Source organism: Bos grunniens, chromosome 5 (genome assembly GCF_055505025.1).
Source record: "Bos grunniens cultivar Pamir isolate PY7600 chromosome 5, Bosgru_T2T1.0, whole genome shotgun sequence".
Lineage (NCBI taxonomy): Eukaryota > Metazoa > Chordata > Mammalia > Artiodactyla > Bovidae > Bos > Bos grunniens.
The window spans coordinates 27,501,682-27,523,736 of NC_141169.1; the positions used below are offsets into that span (position 1 = coordinate 27,501,682).

The following is a 22,055-nucleotide window of genomic DNA, read 5'->3' on the forward strand; positions in this document are numbered from 1 at the left end:
GGGGCGCGGATTTTCCCACCTTTTCCAGTTGGGGCAGACCTCCTCAGTTTCCTGCGGCTTATCTGCGGTCGTGAAGGCCAGCCCACTGCCTTTGTCACCTCCCCTTTATCGTCAGAGCTCGGAAAGAGTTTAAATTTCCAGAGAAGAGAAGTAGACTAGACAACAAGAAGAACTTACTTGGAAACTATCTATTTGGGTTACTAGCAAAAAAAGGGCGTAGCCTTTCAAGGAATTCTTTAAAACTGTAGTTTTCTGAGGGGCACTGACACAAGTACTGTAGCGAGTTCCAGCTCTCTCTGCCTTCCAGCCTTGCTCCCTCCATCAGTGGGATTGTTTGAGAAAGACAGAATTTTCTTGATGGGGGTGGAGGGTAGATGGGTAGGGTAGGGGCTGTGAGTGAAGAACTACGAAAATTCATTCAGTGGAATATTTCACAGTTTTTAATGGCTTGTGTTCGGTGAGTACAAACTACGTCCCCAAACATGCGCATTCACTTGACTGCTTCTCTTCCCTTCCTCCTCTAAATAATTCAGTTCAGAACTCTGTGTTCAGTTTACTCTATTGGATAACTCATCCTTCTCTGTTACTGGTTTTCTTCATCACTGTCAACCGCTTTTAAGAGCTGAGAATCTAGCCGGGAAGACTATTTAAAACAAACAAACCAACAAAAGAATGACTCGAGAATCTCAGCGTTGAAATGGTAATATTACTGCAGGGGTTCAATGTGTGTTGCAGAAGTTACCTATCTCTCATAGAGTGAGGGAACCAGCAGAGAGGAGAAGTCCATAAATGATTAATGATACATCAGTTCTCTCAATATTTATTTCCTCTTGCTTACACCTTAACAGGCAGTGCCCTGACAATGTTCTAGAATTTTTTCCCTCTTCAAGGGAAGAAAACATCCTTTCTTATGCATCTTCTACTTTTAACAATAAGAAGGAAGTTCTTTAGAGATCAAAAAGTGTTGACCAATGTCAATTTGAGTCACATAATTCAAACACTCAACAGAATCCCTGATGTTTATAAAGAGACAGTAATGGGGTGGTGGAAAGAGCTTTCAAGTTGAGCCTGGACAGAGGAGCCAGGTTCTAGTCCCAGCTCAATTTATTATTAATCTGTGAAATAGGGTAGTAACATCAAGCCTCACTCTCTCTCAGGGGTTTTGCCAGCCTCAAACAGAAAAGCCTTGAAATGCTTTCCAAAGGCCCAACAAGGCTTAGCAGCCACATGTTTTATGTATATATTGATATATAAAGATGTCATAGATATATGAATGATTGTTACAGTCTTCTTGTGGATTTCAGTTATTTATTTATTTTAAAATATTTTATTATTTATTTGACTGCATCCAGTAAGATGAGACGGAGAAGGCAATGGCACCCCACTCCAGTACTCTTGCCTGGAAAATCCCATGGACGGAGGAGCCTGTTAGGCTGCAGTCCATGGAGTTGCTAAGAGCGGAACACGACTGAGCGACTTCACTTTCACTTTTCACTTTCATGCATTGGAGAAGGAAATGGCAACCCACTCCAGTGTTCTTGCCTGGAGAATCCCAGGGACAGGGGAGCCTGATGGGCTGCCGTCTATGGGGTCGCACAGAGTCGGACACGACTGAAGCGACTTAGCAGCAGCAGCAGCAGCAGCAGTAGCAGTAAAATGAGATGGTTGGATGGCATCACCACCTTGATGGACATGAGTTTGAGTAAGCTCCAGGAGCTGGTGATAGACAGGGAAGCCTGGTGTGCTGCAGTCCCTGGGATCACAAAGAGTTGGACACAACTGGGTGACTGAACTGAACTGAGTCGTAGTTGCAGAACAGAGGACCTTTCATTGCTTGGGCTTAGTTGCTCCTCAGCATGTGGAATCTTAATTCCCCAACCAAGACCAGTGATTGAACTTGAGTCCCCTGCATTGCAAGGTGGATTCTTAACCACTGGGCCACCAGGGAAGTCCCTCAATTGTTTTTGTTTTTAATAAATTTATTTTTAATTGGAGGATAATTGCTTTACAATATTATGTCAGTTTCTGCCATACATCAATATAAATCAGTATCCCTTCCCTCTTGAACCTCCCTCCCACCTCCCACCCCATCCCACCCCTGTAGGTTATCACAGAGCACCTGGTTTGAGCTTCCTGTCTCAGATAGCAAGTTCCCACTGGTTATCTATTTCACATGGTAATGTATGTTTTAATGTTACTTTCAATTCGCCCCCCTCTCCTTACCCCACTCTGTGGGTAAGTCTGTTCTCTGCGTCTGCCCTGCAGATAGGTTCCTCAGTACCATCCCCTCAAGTATTGTTTTTTTTTTCCTCTCAAGTGTTTTTAAAAAGAGAAAAATAAGGTATACTTTAATAAATAAAAAACAAGTTGGAGAACAGCATGAATGGTATGATTCATTTTTATTTTAAAAAAATTAAATATATGCCCTAGACTACAAACATTTGACACTGGTATGAAGGTGGGCTTAAGGGAGCCTATAATTTTTTATATTTTATATGTCTATATTTGTAATATATTTATATATCAATAAATGTATTTTAACACATGGACATGCATTTACATTCACAGTTACATTAAATATATCTGTATTTGCCTTTGACTCTTTTACAATTAGCCCATATTTGTTGTTAAAAAAATCATTTAAAGTGAATGTGACATATTTTGATAACATTAGGTCTGATTCCCAAGCATGACATGTCTTATAATTCTATTCTGTGGTTCTGTGGAGAAGTGGTGGCAAAAAATAAGAAACAGGGAGAACCACAGGATTGGGGTTAGGGGAAGAGTGTATTGGGAAGTGGAACCCAGACCCAGTGGAAGGACCATGGCCATCAGCTGGGAGCAGCCCTCTCCCCTCCCTGAGCAGGGGCTGTATTTCCAGGAAGAGGTCACTCTCCAGCCTCAGAACTCAGTACTGTCTTCATGCCCCAGTCCTCCTGCCTTCTTGTTCATTGGCTCCTGGTTCCTTGGGCTGTTTCTGTTCTCCTCAGGATCACTTAAAAGCTCCAAATAAAATAATTATATATCCAGCTGGATGGAAAGGCAGAAAATCAGGAAACTCTCTTAGGGAAAAATGGTGGTGTATATCAAATCTGACACCAAGCTGACCTTCCCACTTGAGGAAGAGGAAATGAGTTCAAGTGGAACACACTGACACCCTCCTCAGCTACTCGCACACCCCAAAGCAGAAGGCCTCTCAGATAGCCTGATCCTGTTCTCTGGGCCAGGACCAAGGATAAACACTGCTGGGAATCACCCAACCACACGGATGTGTTGGAAAGTTGTTCACCCCGTTACAGCCCAGTCCACTCATTCTCACACCCAAATCTGGGTAGGGCTCAGCTGGACTGAAAAAGTTAAAAATAAGATATGAAAGCAAGCACTTAGTAGCACTTACACCGGAGGCCAACTGCTGTTCCAAGCGCTTAATTTAACCCTCACAAGCACCCTCAGGGCAGCCACTATACCATCACCCCCATTTTATAGATGAGGAAACTGAGGCGCAAATGTGAACCCAGGCAGTTGGGCCCTGGCTCCATGCTCTTCACCAGTTCCCTGCACTGCCTCTCAGCAAGGCATCATGAGCACTGCTTTGCAGGTGAATCAATCCCTCATTCGCCTCATATGGGCAAATATCCAGAGGTGGGCCAGGTAGCCATGGCTAAGTGCTCCCACTCTCATCCCCTTCTCCAGGGACAAGGCTTGGAAGAAAGGAGCAGGGATAGAGGGGGCAAGTCAAGTAGATGAAGGCCCAGGGGAGAGAGTCAGTACATGCCATAGAAGGGGCACTGGGTGGGCAGCAGGAGGCAAGGTTTAGCCTTGGCTTTGCTATATGCCCTTTAAGTGGATTTTCCTCTCAGATAAACTTTCACCAGCACCTAGTAATACAACGCATGGTATATAGTAGGTACTCAATAAAATGTTTACAGCTAAATGGACAATCTTAAAGATACCTGCCAGCTTGTCACACCCCATGAGTCTGCCAGGAAGAACCCTCCCCACTCTATCATCTACCAGCTTCTTTGAAGAGAACTCAGTGGGGACAAAGCTGAAGGAATTTCACTAGTCTGTCTCTACCTCCCTATTTCCTTTTCACTTAGGAACATGCTGCCCCCTTCAAGCTTCCATCAGTAAATAATCTCATTCAAAACAACAAATCATTAACTAGCCTCTGGATTCCAGTCTAATAGAGTTCCCAAACGGGCTACTCTTGAAAAGCCTGGAGTGAGTTAGCCTGTCTCCTCTCCATTTACTGAGCACAGCCATGGGCCAAGCCCCCACTTGTGTGTATATATGGGGGAGACAAGGGCATATAAGACACAATTTCTTCCTGTCCTCAAGGACGGAGAGTCTACAAATAACTATAAAATATAGGCAGAAAGGGGAAGTGGAGTTATTGTAACAGAATAGCCTTAAGATGGGGGAAGGAAAAGATATCTGCTTTTTTCATACTTAACCTCAGCATCTATTCCCTGCAGCTAGGTGGGGGAACGTGTTTTTTTTCCTTCTCTGAGCAGAGACCTGAGACCACTACTCTTCCCTCCCCTTGGCCTCACCCTGCAGGCACCCATCCATCAGCATTCCTCCCCCAATGGGTGATGCTATCTCCCCACACAGGTTTGGACTTGCAGGTCCTGGAAAGTTTTGCTTCTTCGTGTCTGGGAATTCGTCTGGGACCCAAGGAAAGGTCATCAACCTCTTTTCTAGGACAGGTAGGTCCCTCATGCCCACCTCAAGCACATTCCAGGACACACCCTGAGCCGACCCTCCTTCCATTCCCCACCCTGCTTAACTGCTGGCTCTGCTTCCTCTGAGAAGCCCAGGTTTGGGTGGGAGGAGGAAAGGCAGATACAATCAGAGGTGAGGCAGGGAGGGGCTCAAAGAACTTGAGTTCCTGGTACTGGTACTATTTCCTGCCCTGATGGCTCCCTCACCCTCACTCAGGGTGGGGAACAATCAGGTACAGACAAGATCACGGTCTGTCAGCCATTCACTGCTGTGTCCTCTGCAGCCCTTCACTTGGGTTTCATGCAAGCATACAGGCCCTAATGGGCCCAGGTGATTCGGACAAGGGGTGCATTTGTGGCCAGAGAGGCAGAAGGCAAGCGGCACGCATGTGCTGAGCTGCAAGCCTATTCATGCAGCAAGCCTCTGGATTTGCCACAAGAGGTGGTCACAGAAGCAGCTGGAGCCCCTGGAATCTTTGCTCAGTGGCTTGGACATCCACTCCATAGGCTCCAGAGATTGTCTCACTCCGGATGTGGAGTAAGGTTTTTGCTTGGCAAATGGGGAGGGTGCCTGTCCCCAGGGTAACAAGATATGGAGGACCTCAGAGCCTCAGGCTTTTCCCACCCATTTCTGTTGAAAGGCAATTCCACAGTTCTCAGTTTAAGGTGGAGGCAGTCTTAGAGAGGGCTTCCCTGGTGGCTCTGGTAAAGAATCCGCTTGCCAATGCAGGAGACGTGGGTTCAATCGCTGGGTCAGGAAGATCCCATGGAAAGGGCAGTGGCAACCCACTTCAGTATTCTTGCCTGGGAAATCCCATGGACAAAGGAGCCTGGCAGGCTACAGTCCATGGGGTCACAAAGAGTCAGACACAACTTAGCAACTAAACAAGTCTTACTGAAGCTAGAAAGACAAACGTTCCACTGGTAACCCCACCTCTCACCTCACAACCTCCAGCTGCCCCCTCATAAGAACTACTGAGGTGGGTACAGGTGAGGATGAGTAAATGAGATCAATGATCAATTAAAATTGTTTATTTTAAAGTGGAAAGGGGGAAGGGAGTGACACAGAGGCAACTTTTGGCATCTTCTTTCCAGGCCATCACCCCATGTGCTTCCCAACCCAAAGCACTGACAGGAGGAGCCCCCAGACAGGCTGAGGGGCTAAAGAGCCGCAAGGTCACAGAGAGATCTGTTCAGCCCTGGAAAGGTGGGGTTCAAGGGTCCATCCCAGCTCCCTGGTCCTAGAACAGGGTCAGAGCTCAGGAGTGTAGGGCTCCCCAGTGGGTGAGGGCACCCGCAGCTCAGCATCATGCCTGACCACGGTGAAGAGTCCCACCACTGCCAGCAGAGCCATCACCATGACGGCGGAGCAGATGCTGAACATATTCCGAGTGCCCGTTTTGCGATCGCTGTCATGGAGGACCAGGAGCCCCAGGCAGGCCAGTAAGTGCAGGGGCACCCGGAACCAGTTGAGGACACCAGCTTGCTCGGTCTCAGGGATCACCTTTCTCCGCAGGAAGCTCATGCTGGGAAAGTACAGTCCACAGGCCAGTTCAATGAGGAGGAAGGCTATGAAAGATTCCACTGGACTCTCCTGGCCTGGGCTGGTAGAGAAAGTCAACATGAAGAGGGAGAAGACGACAATGAGGACGGCGAGGGAGAGTAGATGCATGGGCTGAAGGTGGTACCTCTTGGAGGTAGCGATGCGGTACAGGGAAGAGCCGAGTAGGCTGGCTGCCATGAAGCTGGAGAAGATGATGCCCAGTGGAGCCCCATGTGGGTCCAGCACAGGTGTCCAGAGGAAGACAAAGATGAAAATGACACTCTCAAACAGGGCCTGGATGGTGCCTAGCAGCAGCACACGACGGTCCGACAGAAGGCAGCGCAGGCCCCCAGCACAGGTCCTAGAGAAGGCACGCTGCCGATCATAGTTCTCTCCCCAGTTATGAAGGGCCAAGGCCCCAGCCAGAGCCAAGAGAGGGATGGCGGCCACAAAGGGGGCTACAGGCCCCAGGCCCATCCAGCAGGCCACAGCCTCAGCGGCCACACCTGCCGCTACAGCCAGCACATGGTTCCAGAAGGCAGCTCGGGCAAAGGTAGCCGGGATCCATTCGGTGGGGAAGTCATGCCGTTCCAGGTGCTCATGGATATACCAGGCCTCAAAGGCTGAGAAGAGCAGGGCTGTAGATAGCCCACCTAGTGCTCGGCCCACCAGCAGCACAAAGTAGTCCCGGGAGAGTTTGGTTAAGCAGCAGAGAGAGTAAGTGAGGGAGAAGAGGACACAAGATTTCTTGCGACCCAGCCAATCCACCAGGGAGGAAGCCACCAGTCCAAAGAGGACGGTGGAGGCAAGGCCGCAGACGTAGAGGATGGCAATTTGTGCCTCCAGGAAGTGGTAATGCTGGTAGAGTTTGTAGAGGTAGGGGGCCTGCAGCCAGTCAGCTGCCAGGGCCAGGAAGTAGACCTGATAGAAGTCCAGTTGAAACCGAAGGAAAGAGGGATTGCTGCAGGCCCTTCCAGAGGGCTTAGCCCGGCATCTTGACAGCTCCAACCCCAGGCAGGAGGCCAGGAGGACCACAAAAGCAAGGTAAGCAGTCACCAGCATGGCCGGCCCCCGGACGACCTGGGAAGAGAAGGGGGCTTCAGAGTCACATCCATTGCCCGGGTACTGCTGTCAAGGGGCTGCCTGTCTAAGCAGAAAGCGGATCCACCCAACCCCCCTGCCAACAGAACTCCCCCACCCCTCTATTCCACTCCCCCAGAGCTCAGACCGGAGGGACCAGTTGGGTGGGTGGGAGGAGTGGCCCGCCAGAGCGGGACACTCTGGGGCAGGGAGGGGTGTGAGAGGAGAGAAGATTGAGCATTCGCCCCACCCTTTCCTGGCATAGCAAAGAGGGAGTACCTAATCCCAGCCCCGCAAGTTAAGGGGCTGCTGCCCTTCCCTGTAACAGCGTTTACAAACTGTACTTTCTTCTGTTACCTCCCATTCTCTTTGGGGAGCCTGTTTTTGCCCTCGAGGTCTCGTCATCTGTCCCAGGCATCCCTACCACCCGCGCAGGCCTCTAGAGTTGCTTCAGGTCACGCGCGTGCATCTCAGATTTCCCCCTCCTTTGGGTCAGGGCACCCCCACCTGCGCCCCCTAGCCCCGCTGGCCGCCGCCACACACGCTCGCGCCTTGCCCAGACCCTGGTCTCACCTGCTGCCCCGGTCTGCGGGGACGCTCCGGACACGTCCGGCTCCAGGCCGCCCGGCCGCCCTTCCCGCTCTACCTCCTGCTCTGGCTCCGGCTCGGGTTCCACCAGCGCGCCCGCCCCTCACAGCCTGCTTCCGGGAGCCGGGGAGGCCTCTGGCCGCCGCCATGATGGCCCCATCACGTGACGGGGGCGCGGCGTTCAAACCCCGCCCCTGCTCCGCCCTCTAGCCGCGACTCGACGACAACCTCCGGACGCCCGGCGGGGCCAAGACTGGAGGCGGTGGTGGTCGTGGTTTCTGCTCCTGGTTCACTCCTATCCGTGGCCTTCCCATGACACTCGCTTCTTCGACTCCCGGATACCTACCGAACCCCCTGGAAATAAAGACCCATTTTCAATCTCTTCCTCCGTGTCGTGGGTTACGGAGCGCTGCTGTGCCTAAGACAATGCCAGCAGTTCCGCAGAGTCGGGGTTTGATCTTCTTAAGGAACATCGTCACCCTAAGCCGAGACGGGCTTCTCGATTTTCTCTTCTCCCACAATAGTGACTTCCTGGCCAGAAGTCAGTATGGCTCACACACCTGAGGGAGGCAGTGTGGTGTAAAGGACTTGGACTTGGCTTGCAGACCGCTAAAGCTCAAATCCCACCCCTATCACTTACCAGCTGTGTCGCCTCTGGCAAGCCATATGACTTCTCAGTGTCCCAGTTAATTAGTCTGCATCATAGGAGAGCAGCGCCCAACTGAAGAAGGCTCAAAGTTCAGTGGCAGTCAAGAGTTAAGAACTTCAGCCTTGGAGTTGGACGCCCACACTCTGCTACAGCTGTGGTACCTGGGAAAGGTTATTTAACCTCTTTCCAGCTTTAGTATTATCTCCTCAAAACCCTCCAATGGGGAACTTCCCTAGTGGTCCAGTGGCTAAAACTCCTTCTTCCAATGCAAGGGGCCTGGGTTCCATCCCTGGTCAGGGAACTAGATCCCACGTGCTGAAAGGAAGATCCCACCTGCCATAATTAAGACTCGAGGAAGCCAAATAAGTAAATAAATAATTTAAGACAAAAAAACAAACAAAACACCCTCCAATGCCTTCTTATCTCACTAAGCAAAAAAGCCAAAATCATAATAGCCTACAAAATCCTTTGTCCTCTTTTCTGCTGCCACTTCTCTGACCTCATCTCTTACCATTTTCCCTCCTGCGCCTTCTATTCCATCTACACTGGCTATCACTAGGGCCTTTGCACACTGTGCCCTGTGAAGCTCTGGTTCTCCCAGATATCCACATGGTTCCCTCCTGCAGCTCCTACAATTCTCTGTTCAAGTGTCATCTTATCAGAGAGGCCTTCCTTGCTCATACTGTTGAAAAGGCAGCGCCACCTCTGCCACAGTAACCTACCTGCTTCCCTTCCAACGCTCTATTCTCCTTTGCTGCCTTTTCTTCATAGCACTTAATATTATCTGGCACACTTAACTGCTTACTGCTTCTTCTCCCTACAAATTTCTGCTTTGTTCACTTATATTTCCAGTACTTGAAACATTTAATGGGACACAAAAGGCATTCCATAAATACCAGATGAATAAATAAGATAATACATGTAAATTATTCTAAAAAGTGCTGGTCTTTATTAGCTGGTAACACTTATCAAACTTTTTTTAAATATTATTTCTTTATTTTTGGCTGGACTGAATCTTTATTGTTGCATGGGCTTTCTCTAGTTGCCGCCAGTGGGAACTACTCTAGTTGCCGTGTGAGGGTTTCTCTTTTTGCAGAGCATGGGCTCTAGGGCATGTGGGGTTCAGTAGTTGTGGCATGTGGGCTTGTTTGCCCCGTGGCATATGGAATCTTCCTGGACCAGGGATTGAACTTGTGTACCCTGCATTGGCCAGTAGATTCTTTAACCACTGGCCCACCACGGAAGTGCATCAGTTATTATGTATTACACCTAAGCTCTGTTTTAGGAAGTCCTGGGCCAACTGCTATAGATGAAGTGTTTAACTGTCTCAACAACTTGTTAGGTAGGTACTTCAGAATTGGAAAAGTTAGTAACACGACAGGACTCACATGGTAAGAGGTAGAGTCAGAACTGGGACCCAGATCTTCCCAATTCCACACTTGTGATTTCTGGGAAGATTAAATGTGTTCACCCTCTTGCACAGGTGATTAGTGTCTGTTTTCTTTATACTGAAGAAGGGTGGGAGAGTCTGGAATTATATCGTAAGAAATACTTTCTTATGATAAACAGCTGAGATTTATATTCCACAACTTCCAAAGTGCCTTTATCCCTAACTGGCAAACTTCTAGAGGATAGAAAAGGGTATCAGTTCCCATGCTTCGTCTAGAAGCACAAAGCTCAAAAATCATGATTTCCCAAGGTCACTCAGTGAGTGAGGGCATGGGGGAATCCAAATGCCCTCCATCCTGGTCCTGGACTGAAAACCCTTGATCTCCTGACACCTTGTCTCTCAGTTCCTGGTGATCTTTTCTTTGAGGGAGGAGGTCACCCTGAATGATAGCAGGGAGTGGGACAGGATGGCCTTACATGCCTTGTCTTCTGTTTTCCAGGATGGAGGCCAGTGTTCTCCATTACTGAGTTGCAGTTTTCTCAGAAGCACCTAAGAAAGACTTTAGGGAAGGTTACATTATTTTGGATTATTTTTATCATAGGACATATTCAAAAAATGTTTACTCTTTAAGGTTCCCCTGGCCCCTCAGAGCTGTGAAGCACAGCTGAGAAAGATACTTTACATGGGATATGTGCCAGCAGAGCTGCAGAGGACTGGAAGGGATAGAGAATATCCTGAGAGGGCAAATCCATCTCTAGAACCCACTTCTAGTAGAGGGCAAGGAGGACCAGGGTCTGTATGTGGGGAGTTACAGGGAAAGTCTGGCTTTCAGAGCGGGCAGGGAGGATGCTCTGGGAATTACTAGGAACCATGCCTACAAGAGGAGCATCATTTAAAACTTTTATTATGAAAATGTTCAAATAAAGGTAAAGAGGTTCTATGAAACCCTAAATACTTAATTCAACAATATTGATTTTTATCCTTTTGTTCCTTTTCCTCCTTTCTTTTATTTGCCAAAATACTTAAATACGTCACTTCATTCCATGCTTCAGTATGCATCTCTAGGAAATAAGGACCTTTTCTTACATAACCTCAAGGCCATTTTCACGTTTAACAAAATCAACACTGATTCCTTGGCATTGTAAGTACTCAGTTCATAATTAAATTAAATGTTTAATTAAATGTTAAATAAATAATTAAATGTTTTCAACAGTCTAAAAATGTCTTTTTACAATTGGGAGGTCCCCATCAGGAATCAAACAAGGTCCACTTATCCTGTGTAGTAGCTGTCTTTGTACGCCACGCTCTCATTGACTGTCCTGTTCAGCCATTGACTAGTTGAAGAAATCAGGTCAGATTTCCTTTAAAATGTCCCACATTCTGGATATTTTGTTTTACTTCCTTGTTGTGCCATTTAATTTGTTCTCCACCCCCCATATTTCCTATTAAATGGAGGTTAGCGGTAGGGTTTGAGTAGAATCATGCTCAGTTTTTTTTGTTTGTTTCTCTGTTTGGCAAGAGTCCTTCACAGGTGGTGCTGAGTGCTTCAGATTGCATCATATCAGGAGGTACAGGCCATGTGGTTGTGCCCTTTTTAGTGATGCTAAGATTCATCAGTGGGGTCAGGTAGTTACGTTCTCCATCAACCACCATCCTTAGTTTCATCCGTTGAAGAGTCTTGCTTTGATCAGTTATTTCATTAGGGGTTGCAAAAATGGTGATTTTCCTAATTCCATATGTCTTCTACATCAGCTGGAGTTCTTCTGTAAAAAAGAAATTTTCTTCACCACTTAGAGCTATTTGACCACCCTGAAATATAGTTTACACAGGACAGGTAGCATAAATGCATAATTCTTTTTCTTTTTAGTTGCCAATTTTCAGAATATGAAGTTGGGAGAAAAAAAGGTTTGGACTTAGAGCTCAGTAAGGATAAGATGGCCTGGACAGTGGGTAGGGGACAAAGGGACTGTTTGGTAGCTATGTCCAGCCCTTGCTCACTCCAGGACATGGGCTGTTTGGGGGGCAATGGAAGACTTGGTGTCCTGGCCCTTGGACAGCAATGAGATGGGTATGACGTAGGCCTGTATGCAGGAAGCTGCAGGACCCAGAGAGATGAGGAGAGACAGACAGAAAGCTGGATACTGGGGAGGCAGAAAGAGAGACAGGAATTGGAAAACAGAAGAACAGAATTGGGAAACAGAATTGGACCCAGAAAGACAGGAACAAAGACAGAGAGACAAAGAAGGGAAATAGAAATCAAAAAGATCTAGAGTGCCTTTCTCCCAGAAGCAGAATAGGACAGAAGAGGAGAGAAATAGGAGGTGAGTCAAAAGACCAAGGAAAAGATCTTAATTTATCTACTTAAAAAATAATTGTAACATATAGTGGAGCTATATGTAACTTTGTCCTGTTTAAAAAAAAAAAAAGACCAAGGAAGAAAACAAACATGAAAATACAAAATGAGACAGGGAAAGGGGAAGAAAAAGACATGTATGTTAAGCAGATTTTAAATTAGATGGGGAAAAGAAGGGGCAGAGTGGGATAAACAGATGTAAAGACACAAGTTAGGTGGAGGTAGTGTCCAGGTGGCAGAAAAAAAGGAAACAGAAATGGAGAGAGTGATGTAGAAAGCTAGCAGGAAGGATAAGCAGAAGGATATACAGAGATAGAAAGGAAAGAACAAAGGGTCCCAGAGAAGGAGGCAGAGAAAGAAGACTGAAGCAGATCAGTGTCAGATAACTTGGAGAATATGATGGGATGCTTAGGGGCTCCCAGCTTAAGATCCAATCCCAGGCAGATACAAGCATCTATCAGCTCCATCTTCCTCTTTGTGGCTTCTCCAACTCCCCAGCCCCACTCCCAGGGACAGGGAACTATGACTAGCTGCATGTGGATGGAATCATTGGAAACCTGAGTCAAGGGCTCCCAGCTTCCATCACCCCTTGCCAGATGAGCGTGAATGTAACAGATAGGATTATTGCTGGAAGATTGGGGTCATGAGGCTGGGCAAGCCCTCAGAGATTTGAAAGATAAGACATCTAGGTGGAGAGCACCGGGTTCCTAGAAGTAAAGGACCATAAAGGATGTCATGATATCCAAGGGGAGGGAGGAACCAAGAATCCTCTGTTCGGCCTCTTCTTCCGGTCCAAGAGCCACTGCCCTTCCTTCAGGCTCATGATGAGAGGTAAAGGGTTCAGAGACTCTTGGGTTATTCAGGGATATGGGTGAAGGTCCATAGGGGAAAAAAAGTGGTCCCTGGATGAAGGAGCCATCTTATCCACGCAAACTACAGAAAAGATGAGCCAAGAAGGGTCTCCCAGGGAGGTCAACTAGAGGGGGAAATGATCAACTTGCTCACCTTCAGGGACCACAGGAGAGGCCCTGAGAAGAACATTTTCCATTGCAGAAGTTGCAGAAGAGGAGGTTCTGGAACCAGTGAGAGCGTGTCCAGAAACTAGCTTCAAAACAGAGGCCTGGCTCTCACTCCCAGGACTGAGGAGGAGGCCAGGGGGCTCTGAGCAGCCTGCCCCCCTCCCTACCTGGGAGAGGGTCCAGCTGATCTTCTGCCTGCAGAAGTGCTCCAGGAGATGGGCACTCTCCCAAGGTGCAACCGCCCCCTAGACAATCAGACAGTGCCGAGAGGTGCGCTGTCCCCTAAAGCAGCAGCTGCAGTGGCCAGTGGAGCCTGGGGGTCCCCAGGCAGCCCCTCGACCACAGCCACAGCTGTCACTGCAGCCCCAGCAGGAGCTGGAACAGGTGGCTCGACCCCTGGAGCAAGGGTACATGGGGCAAGGAGATGGGCGGCAGCAGGTCAAGTGCTGGCCAGAGCACTGGCTGCAGGCACTGTGGGGATAAGTCAAGGGAGGACAGGCGGGGCAGGGAGGGCAGGAGCAGGTACAGGGTGGGCCCGGGAGGCCAGGACAGGAGGGGCAGGGAGCTGCGTAGGAAGGATAGGCGGTGCAGGAGCAGGTGGGAGGGGGACAGGCTGGGCAGGGGCAGGCACAGGCAGAGGGGGGGCAGGACGGACAAGGGGAGGCAGCTGGTGGGCAGTGTCCAGAGGGCGCAGGTGGCTGTTGATGGCTGGCTTTCTTGTTCCGAGGCCCCAGACGTAGGCCCAGAGAGAAGTCCATTCAGTGGCGGGGAGCGGCCAGGCTGGGGGTTGGGTGAAAGGGAGGGTACCTACGGGTGGGGTCAGAGGGGGAACTGTGGGGAGCGGGGGTGGGGGCAGGATTAAACCTAAGACACTGCTGAGCCTCTCTGAGCTGGCAGGAGCTCAGACCTCCCCAGCTAGCCCTCCCCTTCCCTGCTTGCCGGCTACCCTCCCCTCCACAGAGCACCTTCCATGGGCACCAGATCAGACCAAGTCCTCTAACTATGATGTGCGCTCTTCACGCCTCCGTCCTTTGTTCACTCTTCCTTCTGCTCGCAGTGCCCTTTCTCTTTTCTCCACCTGGCAAGATCCTTTTCATCTCTGAAGACTTCCCCTTTATTCAATCAAAAAGTATTTCTTGAGCTGTGGGCACCTGACACCTGCCCATCACTCTCCAGCCCTGATGACCAGAATGAGTGCTTCAGACTTCCAAACAGTCCCCAGAGGAGACTCAGGGCAGTAGCAGCAGCACAGCAGATGCTCTGAGACTCTGCCTGGGATATTGGTGGGAGCTGGTGGAGCAGGGGAGACCTAGGTCCTGGGAGTTTCCAGATAGGGCAAGTCCCAGGTGTTGGGGGGAGGAGGAGGGCCTGGCTGTCTCTGGGAGCCTGACAACTAGCCTGGACAATTATTACTGGAGGGCCTGTCATGCAGCAGGTACTGGTCATGTTACAGAGCAAGACAGTGAGGTTTCCTCTTATGGAGTGCCATTTAAAGTGAGGGGTGGGGCTGGGTGGGGACAAAAAGCAAACAGGTAAACAAATAAATACATTAGCTTGTCTAGGAGCATGGAATGGCTGTGAAAAAAACCCCAGAGTGATGTGATACAAAGTGACTCAGAGAGGTGGATCCTTTAGAAGGAGCAGCTAGACTGCCACCACACAGTCAGCTCCAAGGGCCCTTAAGGGTTTAAAGGGAAGTGAAGTTGCTCAGTTGTGTCCGACTCTTTTCGACCCCATGGACTATAGCCGACCAGGTTCCTCTGTCCATGGGATTTTCCAGGCAAGAATACTGGAGTGGGTTGCCACTTAAGAGTTTGGGAGGAGATAAAAGTCCTGGCAGATCACAGGAAAGCAGCCTGAGGCTGACTAGAACCCAGATGGCTGGACTGGGAGGAAAACAAAAGCTGAGAGGAGGGTAAGGAGGCCTGGAAAAATTTGTAATAGAAAATTCAGTGGCCAGGGCTTCCCTGGTGGTCCAGTGGCTAAGACTCCCCACTCCCAATGCAGGGGGCCGGGTTCGATCTCTGGTCAGGAAACTAGATGCCACATCTCAGCTAAGAGTTTGCATGCCTCAGGTAAGAATGCACAGGCCACAACTAAGACCTGGAGCAGCCAAATAAATAAACAACTATTTAAAGAAAATTCAGTGGTCAGGGACAGTGCCACTGAGAAGTGACATTTTAGCAAGGGCATTTTAGAAGAAAGCGAGGGAGACAGCCATGGAGATGGCTCGTGGAAGAACATTCCAGAGAGGGGGGACAGCAAGTACAAAAAACAGAGAGGAGAGTCATATGGCATAGGTGGAGAGCCAGGTAGAGGCCCTGGGAGCCACGGCAGTGACTTGGATCTTATTCCAAGGGAAAGAGAAAACCACTGAGAGTTTTAGGCAAGAAAGGAGTATGAGTCTTGATTTTACACCTGCTCCTGATTAGAATGTTCTACTTCCTGTGTAACTGGTACAACCATTTTGGAACACAGTTTGGGATTATCTGATAAAAATTGAGATTGCCTGAACATACACTTTGACTCTTAGCTTTATAGCTTAGAAAAACTCTTACATGTATATATTGGGAAATATATACAATAATGTTTTTAGTAGCATTATGATAGCCCAAACTGGAAACAACTCAAACTTTCACCAAGAGTAGAATAAAAAAAAATTGTGGTATATTCATGCAACTGAATACTCTGCAGCAGCAGCAGCATGCAACTGAATACTCTGCCACAATGAAAAAGGCAGTTATGTGCAACAATTTGTGTCTCTCTCACAAACAAGCTGAACAAAATAAGTCAGACAGGAAAGGGCAATACAGTGTCATTCCGTTTATATAAACCTCAAAAACAGGCAAAATTAAATAATATTATAAAGGGATGCATACGTAGGTGCTAATACTATAAACAAAAAGAAGGACATAATTATCCCAAAAGTCAGGATGGTGGTTACTTCTTCAGAGAGGAAGAGGATGATGGGAGAGTCACACGGGAACCTCTGGAGCAGGAAATACTCTATTTCTTGAGCTGGATGGCAGTCGAGTAGGTATTCACTTTATTCCAATTTATTCTGTACACTGTTCATAATATATTTCTTTTATATATCTTTTATATATCTCTTTTATAAAGAGAAAATAGAAATACTATTTCTTTTCTTTTTTTAAAGTTTATTTTAATTGGAGGATAGTTGCTGTACAATACTGTGATGCTTGTTGCCATGCATCAGTGTGAATCAGCCATAGGTATGTATGTGTGTCCCTGAACCTCCCTCCCAGCCACCTCCCTCCGCACCCTGTCCTTCCAGGTTGTCACAGAGCACCAGCTTTGTGTGCCCTCCTTCATATATCAAGCTCTCACTGATCATCTGTTTTACATATGGTAATGTATGTTTCAGTGCTGTTCTCTCAAATCATCCCTCCCTCTCCTTCTCCCACTGAGTCTAAAAGTCTGTTCTTTATGTCTGTGTACTACTTCATTCTCTACTCCACACCACCTTGCTCATATCATTCTGCTGAAGTTAGACACTGCCTAGTTCACACACCTATCTCTCCCACCAGACCTTGAGTCAGCAACCTTCCAGATTGCTGGTCTGGCACCTATCAGTGCCTGGCATAGAGCAGATGTTCAATAACTATTTTCTGAATTGGGTTGAATTGAACTGAATTTTCCAAGTCTCATCTCATGGAGAGGTGGGCAGCTGCAGAAGAAGAAGAAGCCTGTGGTGATGAGGAGAGCTCAGGATCACCAAGACCTAGGTTCCCATGTTAGCTCTGCTACAGCTGTGTGATATTGGGCAAGCTGCTTAACCTCTCTGGTTCTCAGTTCCCTCTGTGAAATGGGATGATAACTGCTCCTTCTCTGGACTGCTGTGTGGATTAAGTGAGTAATATACAAGCCAAGCATAACGCCTGGCATACAGTAGGTGCTCAACAAAGGATAGCTTCCCAACTCCCTCCCCCCAGCCTCACATCTTTTCTTCAAAGGAATCCACTAGAAAGGGCAGCCAGACATCACAGTTGGTCCCTGAAGGTGGTCCCACATCTGCGGGGCCCCTTGGGGCTAAGGCAGAGATGTAGTCTGGAGGAGAGCTGGCAGAGGAGGCAGGACACCAGGGTTCTGGGAGTTTCCATCTAGGGGAAATCCCAGATGTGGGTGTGGGGGTGCCAGGTCAGCCCCACCCAACACCCTTGCCCCAGGGGGTGTGGACACAGGGAGGAAAAATGGGTCATCGGAACAGGTCTAGAACTTAACCCCATTTGGTCCCATGACCTCTGTGCCAGCTCTGGAGGAGGAACAGCCACAAAGAAACCTATTCTGTCCTCAAAGGACCCTCCATCCCTTTTCTTCAGAAAGGAAAAAGCTTGGAAACCTTGGTGTCTAAGCTGGAGGAGCTGGAAGCCCCCCAGTGGACAGAGGAGAGATAAAACCCTGTAATCCCAGATGGAGGTTCTGTACCAAATAGACTGCTCCACCCACCCACATGGAGACTGGCAGACACCTGGAGCTCTTAGCTCACACGTTCCAGGCAACCTTGGAGGCAGACCTGCTCCTCGTTCCAGTGAGTGGGACAGGTCAGGGCTGGATCCCAGAGGGGGAGGGTGCACCATCGAACAGTTCAGAGTAGACAGGTTTTCTGTCTGGTGAGGCTACAGCAGGGCAAACTCCGTCCCTCCACCTCAGTGTGGGGCCTTGTTTTCTGTATGGAATCTGGGGCCTAAGCCTGTGGCTTGCTCCTCTCTATCTGTGCCTCTGTTTCCCTTTCTGGAGGAAGAGATGAAGGGATGGATGCAATCTTCCCAGGGCAAGAGCACCAGATGTCCTAGGGTCCTAGAGCGCTTTGGCCGTTAGGAGTTGCTCCGTCCCTCCCTTGTAGTGAATCAAAGTCCATCAAAGGAGCAGGAATGGAGGGCCCCTGTTCTTTCTGGGGGAGTAGGGTGGTTGGGAGCCAGGACCTTGATTCCAGGGCCTTTGCACATACTCTTCTGCTGCCCTCCCTTCTCTCCCTTCTCCTCCTCACTTCCTCCCCTCCCCAAAGTCTTTCCTGATTTCCTTGGATACTTGGGCCCAAGGAGATTCCTATGGATTCCTAGGGCCTAGCACAGTGCTTCGGAGAAGGCAATGGCAACCCACTCCAGTACCCTTGCCTGGAAAATCCCATGGGCAGAGGAGCCTGGTAGGCGGCAGTCCTTGGGGTTGTGAAGAATCAGACATGAGTGAAGAGTCAGACACGACAGAGCGACTTCACTTTCACTTTTCACTTTCATGCATTGGAGAAGGAAATGACAACCCACTCCACTGTTCTTGCCTGGAGAATCCCAGGGACGGGGGAGCCTGGTGGGCTGCCGTCTATGGGGTCGCACAGAGTTGGACACGACTGAAGTGACTTAGCTAGCAGCAGCACAGTGCTTGGCATACAGTAGGTGTTTAATAAAGATTTGTTGAATTAATGAATGGCGCGTGTTCAGGGAAGAAATTCCTAGAGTTGTTTAGTGTAGTCCTAAAATCCTGTGTCGCAAAGTCAAGGCCTTATTCTGTGGGGATCTGGGTATTTCTGATGCTGGTAAGAACTTCCACACACAAAGTCATTCACTGGGAGAACCAACAAAGTGGCAAGCAGAAAAATAGGCCTGATACAAGGGGTAGAATTGAGAAGCACTCAGGGCAAGGCTGGCACCATCCTCGGCACAGAGCAGGCCCGGGGAAGGAGGTGGGAGGGGAGGGGAGGACGGGAAAGACACGTGTTGTACAAAACATGTTTTCATCATGCTCTCCCTGGGCGCCCTGGTCTCCAAGCCCCGATGGCACTTTCGTGCTTTAATGATGTCCTTGGGGGTTGTAACAGAGCTTTCCCCTCCCTTTCAAATCCCCTCCCCACTCCCACCCCCACCCCCAGACATCTGCCAGCCACCTCTGAGCGTGGTGTGGGACGTCCACCCAGTAGCAGACTGGGCTTGGGCAGATTACCTATTCAGTGTCCTGATGCTGCTGGGGAGGAGGCAAGGGTGAAAATTAGGGGTGGGCTATATGGCAAATCAGGGCAGGTAGGCTGGAAGTTTGGATCCATTTTCTCTCCTTTTTGTGATATAAGGAGTGAAGGAAGCCTGGTTCTAGGGCCCCCAAGATATCATTTCTTAAGTTGCCAGGGTGATCAAGTGGAGCAACCACAAACAGAGCAAAGCCTAGAACTAGGGATGACCAAAGAGAAGGAGAAATGAGGGGAGCTCTCTCCACCAGTTTCCAGAGTGGGAGGCCCTCTTCTCAAGCTTCCTCCTGGAATCACTGGACAGAGCACAGACTGCAGCGCAAGACGGAGAGAAGAAACTGACCCCCTCACAATACCCCTTTTCTCTGCTCCCCAATCTGCCAGTTTGGTTTGACTTCCAAACTGCTGCAGCCCACAGACCCCAGTTACTAGGTGCTGGGGAGGGGTGGGGCGGGGGCGGGGCAAGGCAATCCCTAGGGGAGGGGTCGGCGCAGGGCGGGTCTTCCTGGGCATCGCCCCCTGACTGCTGTAGTTGGCTGGGGACCACAGAGGCCAGAAGGGCGGAGCCACAGTTTCCAAGACGGATCGATGGACAAACATCCACCAGAGACAAAGACACAGACAGACAGACAGACAAACCAAGACAATGAGGAAGGCAGAGACAGATGGAATTCCAGACCACTCCATCTTTCCAGGCTATCCAAGAGTTTTGTCCCCCACCCCCACCCTCCGCCCCGTTAGCTTTCCTGGCCCCATTTGCTGTCCTGGCTGCCTAGTCTCAGTGCTCTAGCTCTGGGGGACCAGCCCCTGAGCCCCTCTAAGAAGGGTAAGGGGAAGAGTTGGGAAAGGGCTACCCAGCAGGGAGAGAGTTCCGGGGGTGGGTGGCGCCTGATTCTGTGTCAGGATGCCCGGCCAGGGGCCAGGGAGGGAGCGGTGCCCTCGCCCAGTTCATGAGGACAGGAGACTCATTCACTGTAAACCAAGTACAGATGTGCTGGGAGGGGGAGGGGGAATCAGGGCCACATTCACAAACCACAGTTGGGCCCTCCCTCCTCGCCAGCGGCCACCATCACCAGGGCAGGAGGGGTTAACTTCGCAGCCTCCTGGCAGGATCCCTGCCACACAGGCTGAGTGCCATCCCACCCCGGCCTGGACGCCTGGGTCCAACTCCCCAACACCCGCCCCTCCCACACTGCTGAGAGCTGCTCCCAGGGTAACCAAGCAAAGTCAACAGCAGCCAGGCCACCTGGGGACGGGACCCTGGAGTATCTATTCCCAGCTCTTCCCACCCCCAGAATGAAAAGGAGAGACTGTCAGCACCCCATCTGCAGCTCCTGTTCTCCTGAGAGAGCCACCGCAGGCCCCCTTATCCCCCTCCCCTTCATCTGACTCTGGCTACCAAAAGTGGCCTTTCCCTGTCCTGGGAGGGAAGATGCCTGGTCCTCAGGGTAGCAGTATGGACAAGGTAATTCCAGTACGGAAAATGTGACGCAACTGAGTCGGTGTCCCCAGTGCCGGCTACTTGGGACTGTTGCTGGGAAGGTCCTTTGGGTGCATCTCCCCGGCCGGGCCCAGCCCTCCCTCCTGCTGCTGCCCTTCTCCACTCTCTCACTCCCACCCTAGTCCCTGTAGGAGTGTTGGGGCTCTGCACAGAGGTTGGACTTCACATTCCCTCCTCTTCTCTGGCTCTGTCTTCAGTAGGATGGATGCTGACACCCTGGGGGTTCCGACTCTAGGGACTGAGAGTCTGTGGTGGTCACGTTGAAGTTGGAGGAATGTTCCCATCAGACACTGACATTCACACTGGGTGCGTGCGCGCGCACGCGCACACAAACACACACACACACACCCAGCGTCAACAACATTCGTGGCGCATCCACCAGGCCGGCAGGCAGGCAGGCGCTAGTTAAGGCAGACACACACCCTCTGCTTGGGCTTTCTCTCTCACACCCAGCGCAAGGCTCCTCCCACCCCCGGCTACAGATCCCTGGCCCTCCTTCCCAGCCTCTCCCCTCCAGACACAAGCCTAAAGGTGGGGATGGCCTTGGCAGCCAGCCGGGGACCCAGGAGACCTAACTCCCACAGCTTACTCAAGGCAGAGAGAGGAGGAGGTCTTTAAGCCCAAGCCTCAGAACCCCTACAACCTCCACTAGTTAAACCAGTTTGCTCCTGGGACTTAAGGACCGGCTGGGGTAGGCATGGGGAAGAAGAGTCTACTTTGACACGCAGGTGAAGGCTAAGCGCAGGGTGAAGATAGTGGCTGCTGCTCTGGCAGATCCCTGCGCGGTCAAGCCACCCCTGGGAGGACGTGGAGACAGCCCTCACTGCCCGTCCTGAGGAGGTACAGAGACTAGCCTCCGGGAACCACAGTCCGGCCAGAGGACTCAACCAGTCCGCAAATGGCAAGAATGGGGAAAGTGCCAGAGAGAAAGGGTGGCATCATGGGCCCAGGACACTGACCTCTTCTGCCAGCCTTGCCCGGCCTCCCGGGGACGGAGCCACGGAAGCCCAGCAAATGGGAGGGGCAAAGACCCAGGCGTCCCGGGCCGCCCCGCCCAGTCCCCCGCCCCCCAGCCCCAGGGCACCGAGGAGGGAGCCGGGCAGGGGCAGGCGGCAGGGTAGGGAGGAGCGAGGGCGGGAGGGGGAGGAGGGAGCCGGGCTGGGAGGGAGGTGGGGGGGTGGGGAGGGAGAAAAAGAAAGAAAATATTTTCCGTGTCCCCGCCTGCAGAGTC

At 50.3% G+C, this 22,055-nt stretch overlaps 2 protein-coding genes across 9 annotated transcripts; both read right to left on the reverse strand.

The window, feature by feature from the left end:
• Window positions 1–5,743: 5,743 nt before the first annotated feature.
• On the reverse strand, window positions 5,744–8,017 carry SLC61A1 (solute carrier family 61 member 1). Its single transcript, XM_086399293.1, has 2 exons — window positions 7,924–8,017; window positions 5,744–7,350 (listed from the first exon to the last, which is right to left on the reverse strand). Exon 2 carries the CDS (start codon window positions 7,330–7,332, stop codon window positions 5,980–5,982), a length of 1,353 nt encoding a protein of 450 aa, XP_086255419.1. The 5' UTR covers window positions 7,333–7,350; window positions 7,924–8,017; the 3' UTR covers window positions 5,744–5,979.
• A 2,847-nt stretch (window positions 8,018–10,864) lies between these two features.
• LOC147371514 (uncharacterized) lies at window positions 10,865–21,844 on the reverse strand. 8 transcript variants are annotated; one of them, XR_015163615.1, is made up of 5 exons: window positions 21,784–21,844; window positions 14,315–14,461; window positions 13,517–13,594; window positions 13,336–13,431; window positions 10,865–11,740 (listed from the first exon to the last, which is right to left on the reverse strand). XR_015163615.1 is itself a non-coding variant. In XM_086399308.1 (4 exons), the coding sequence occupies exon 2, from the start codon at window positions 14,105–14,107 to the stop codon at window positions 13,595–13,597; it is 513 nt and encodes a 170-aa protein (XP_086255434.1). In that variant the 5' UTR covers window positions 14,108–14,156; window positions 14,315–14,439; the 3' UTR covers window positions 10,865–11,740; window positions 13,336–13,435; window positions 13,517–13,594. The 8 variants fall into 8 exon arrangements, 4 of the variants coding, with proteins under 4 accessions (XP_086255434.1, XP_086255432.1, XP_086255433.1 ...); XR_015163613.1 differs by having other exon boundaries at window positions 13,336–13,435; XR_015163614.1 differs by having other exon boundaries at window positions 13,517–14,156.
• Window positions 21,845–22,055: the final 211 nt, after the last annotated feature.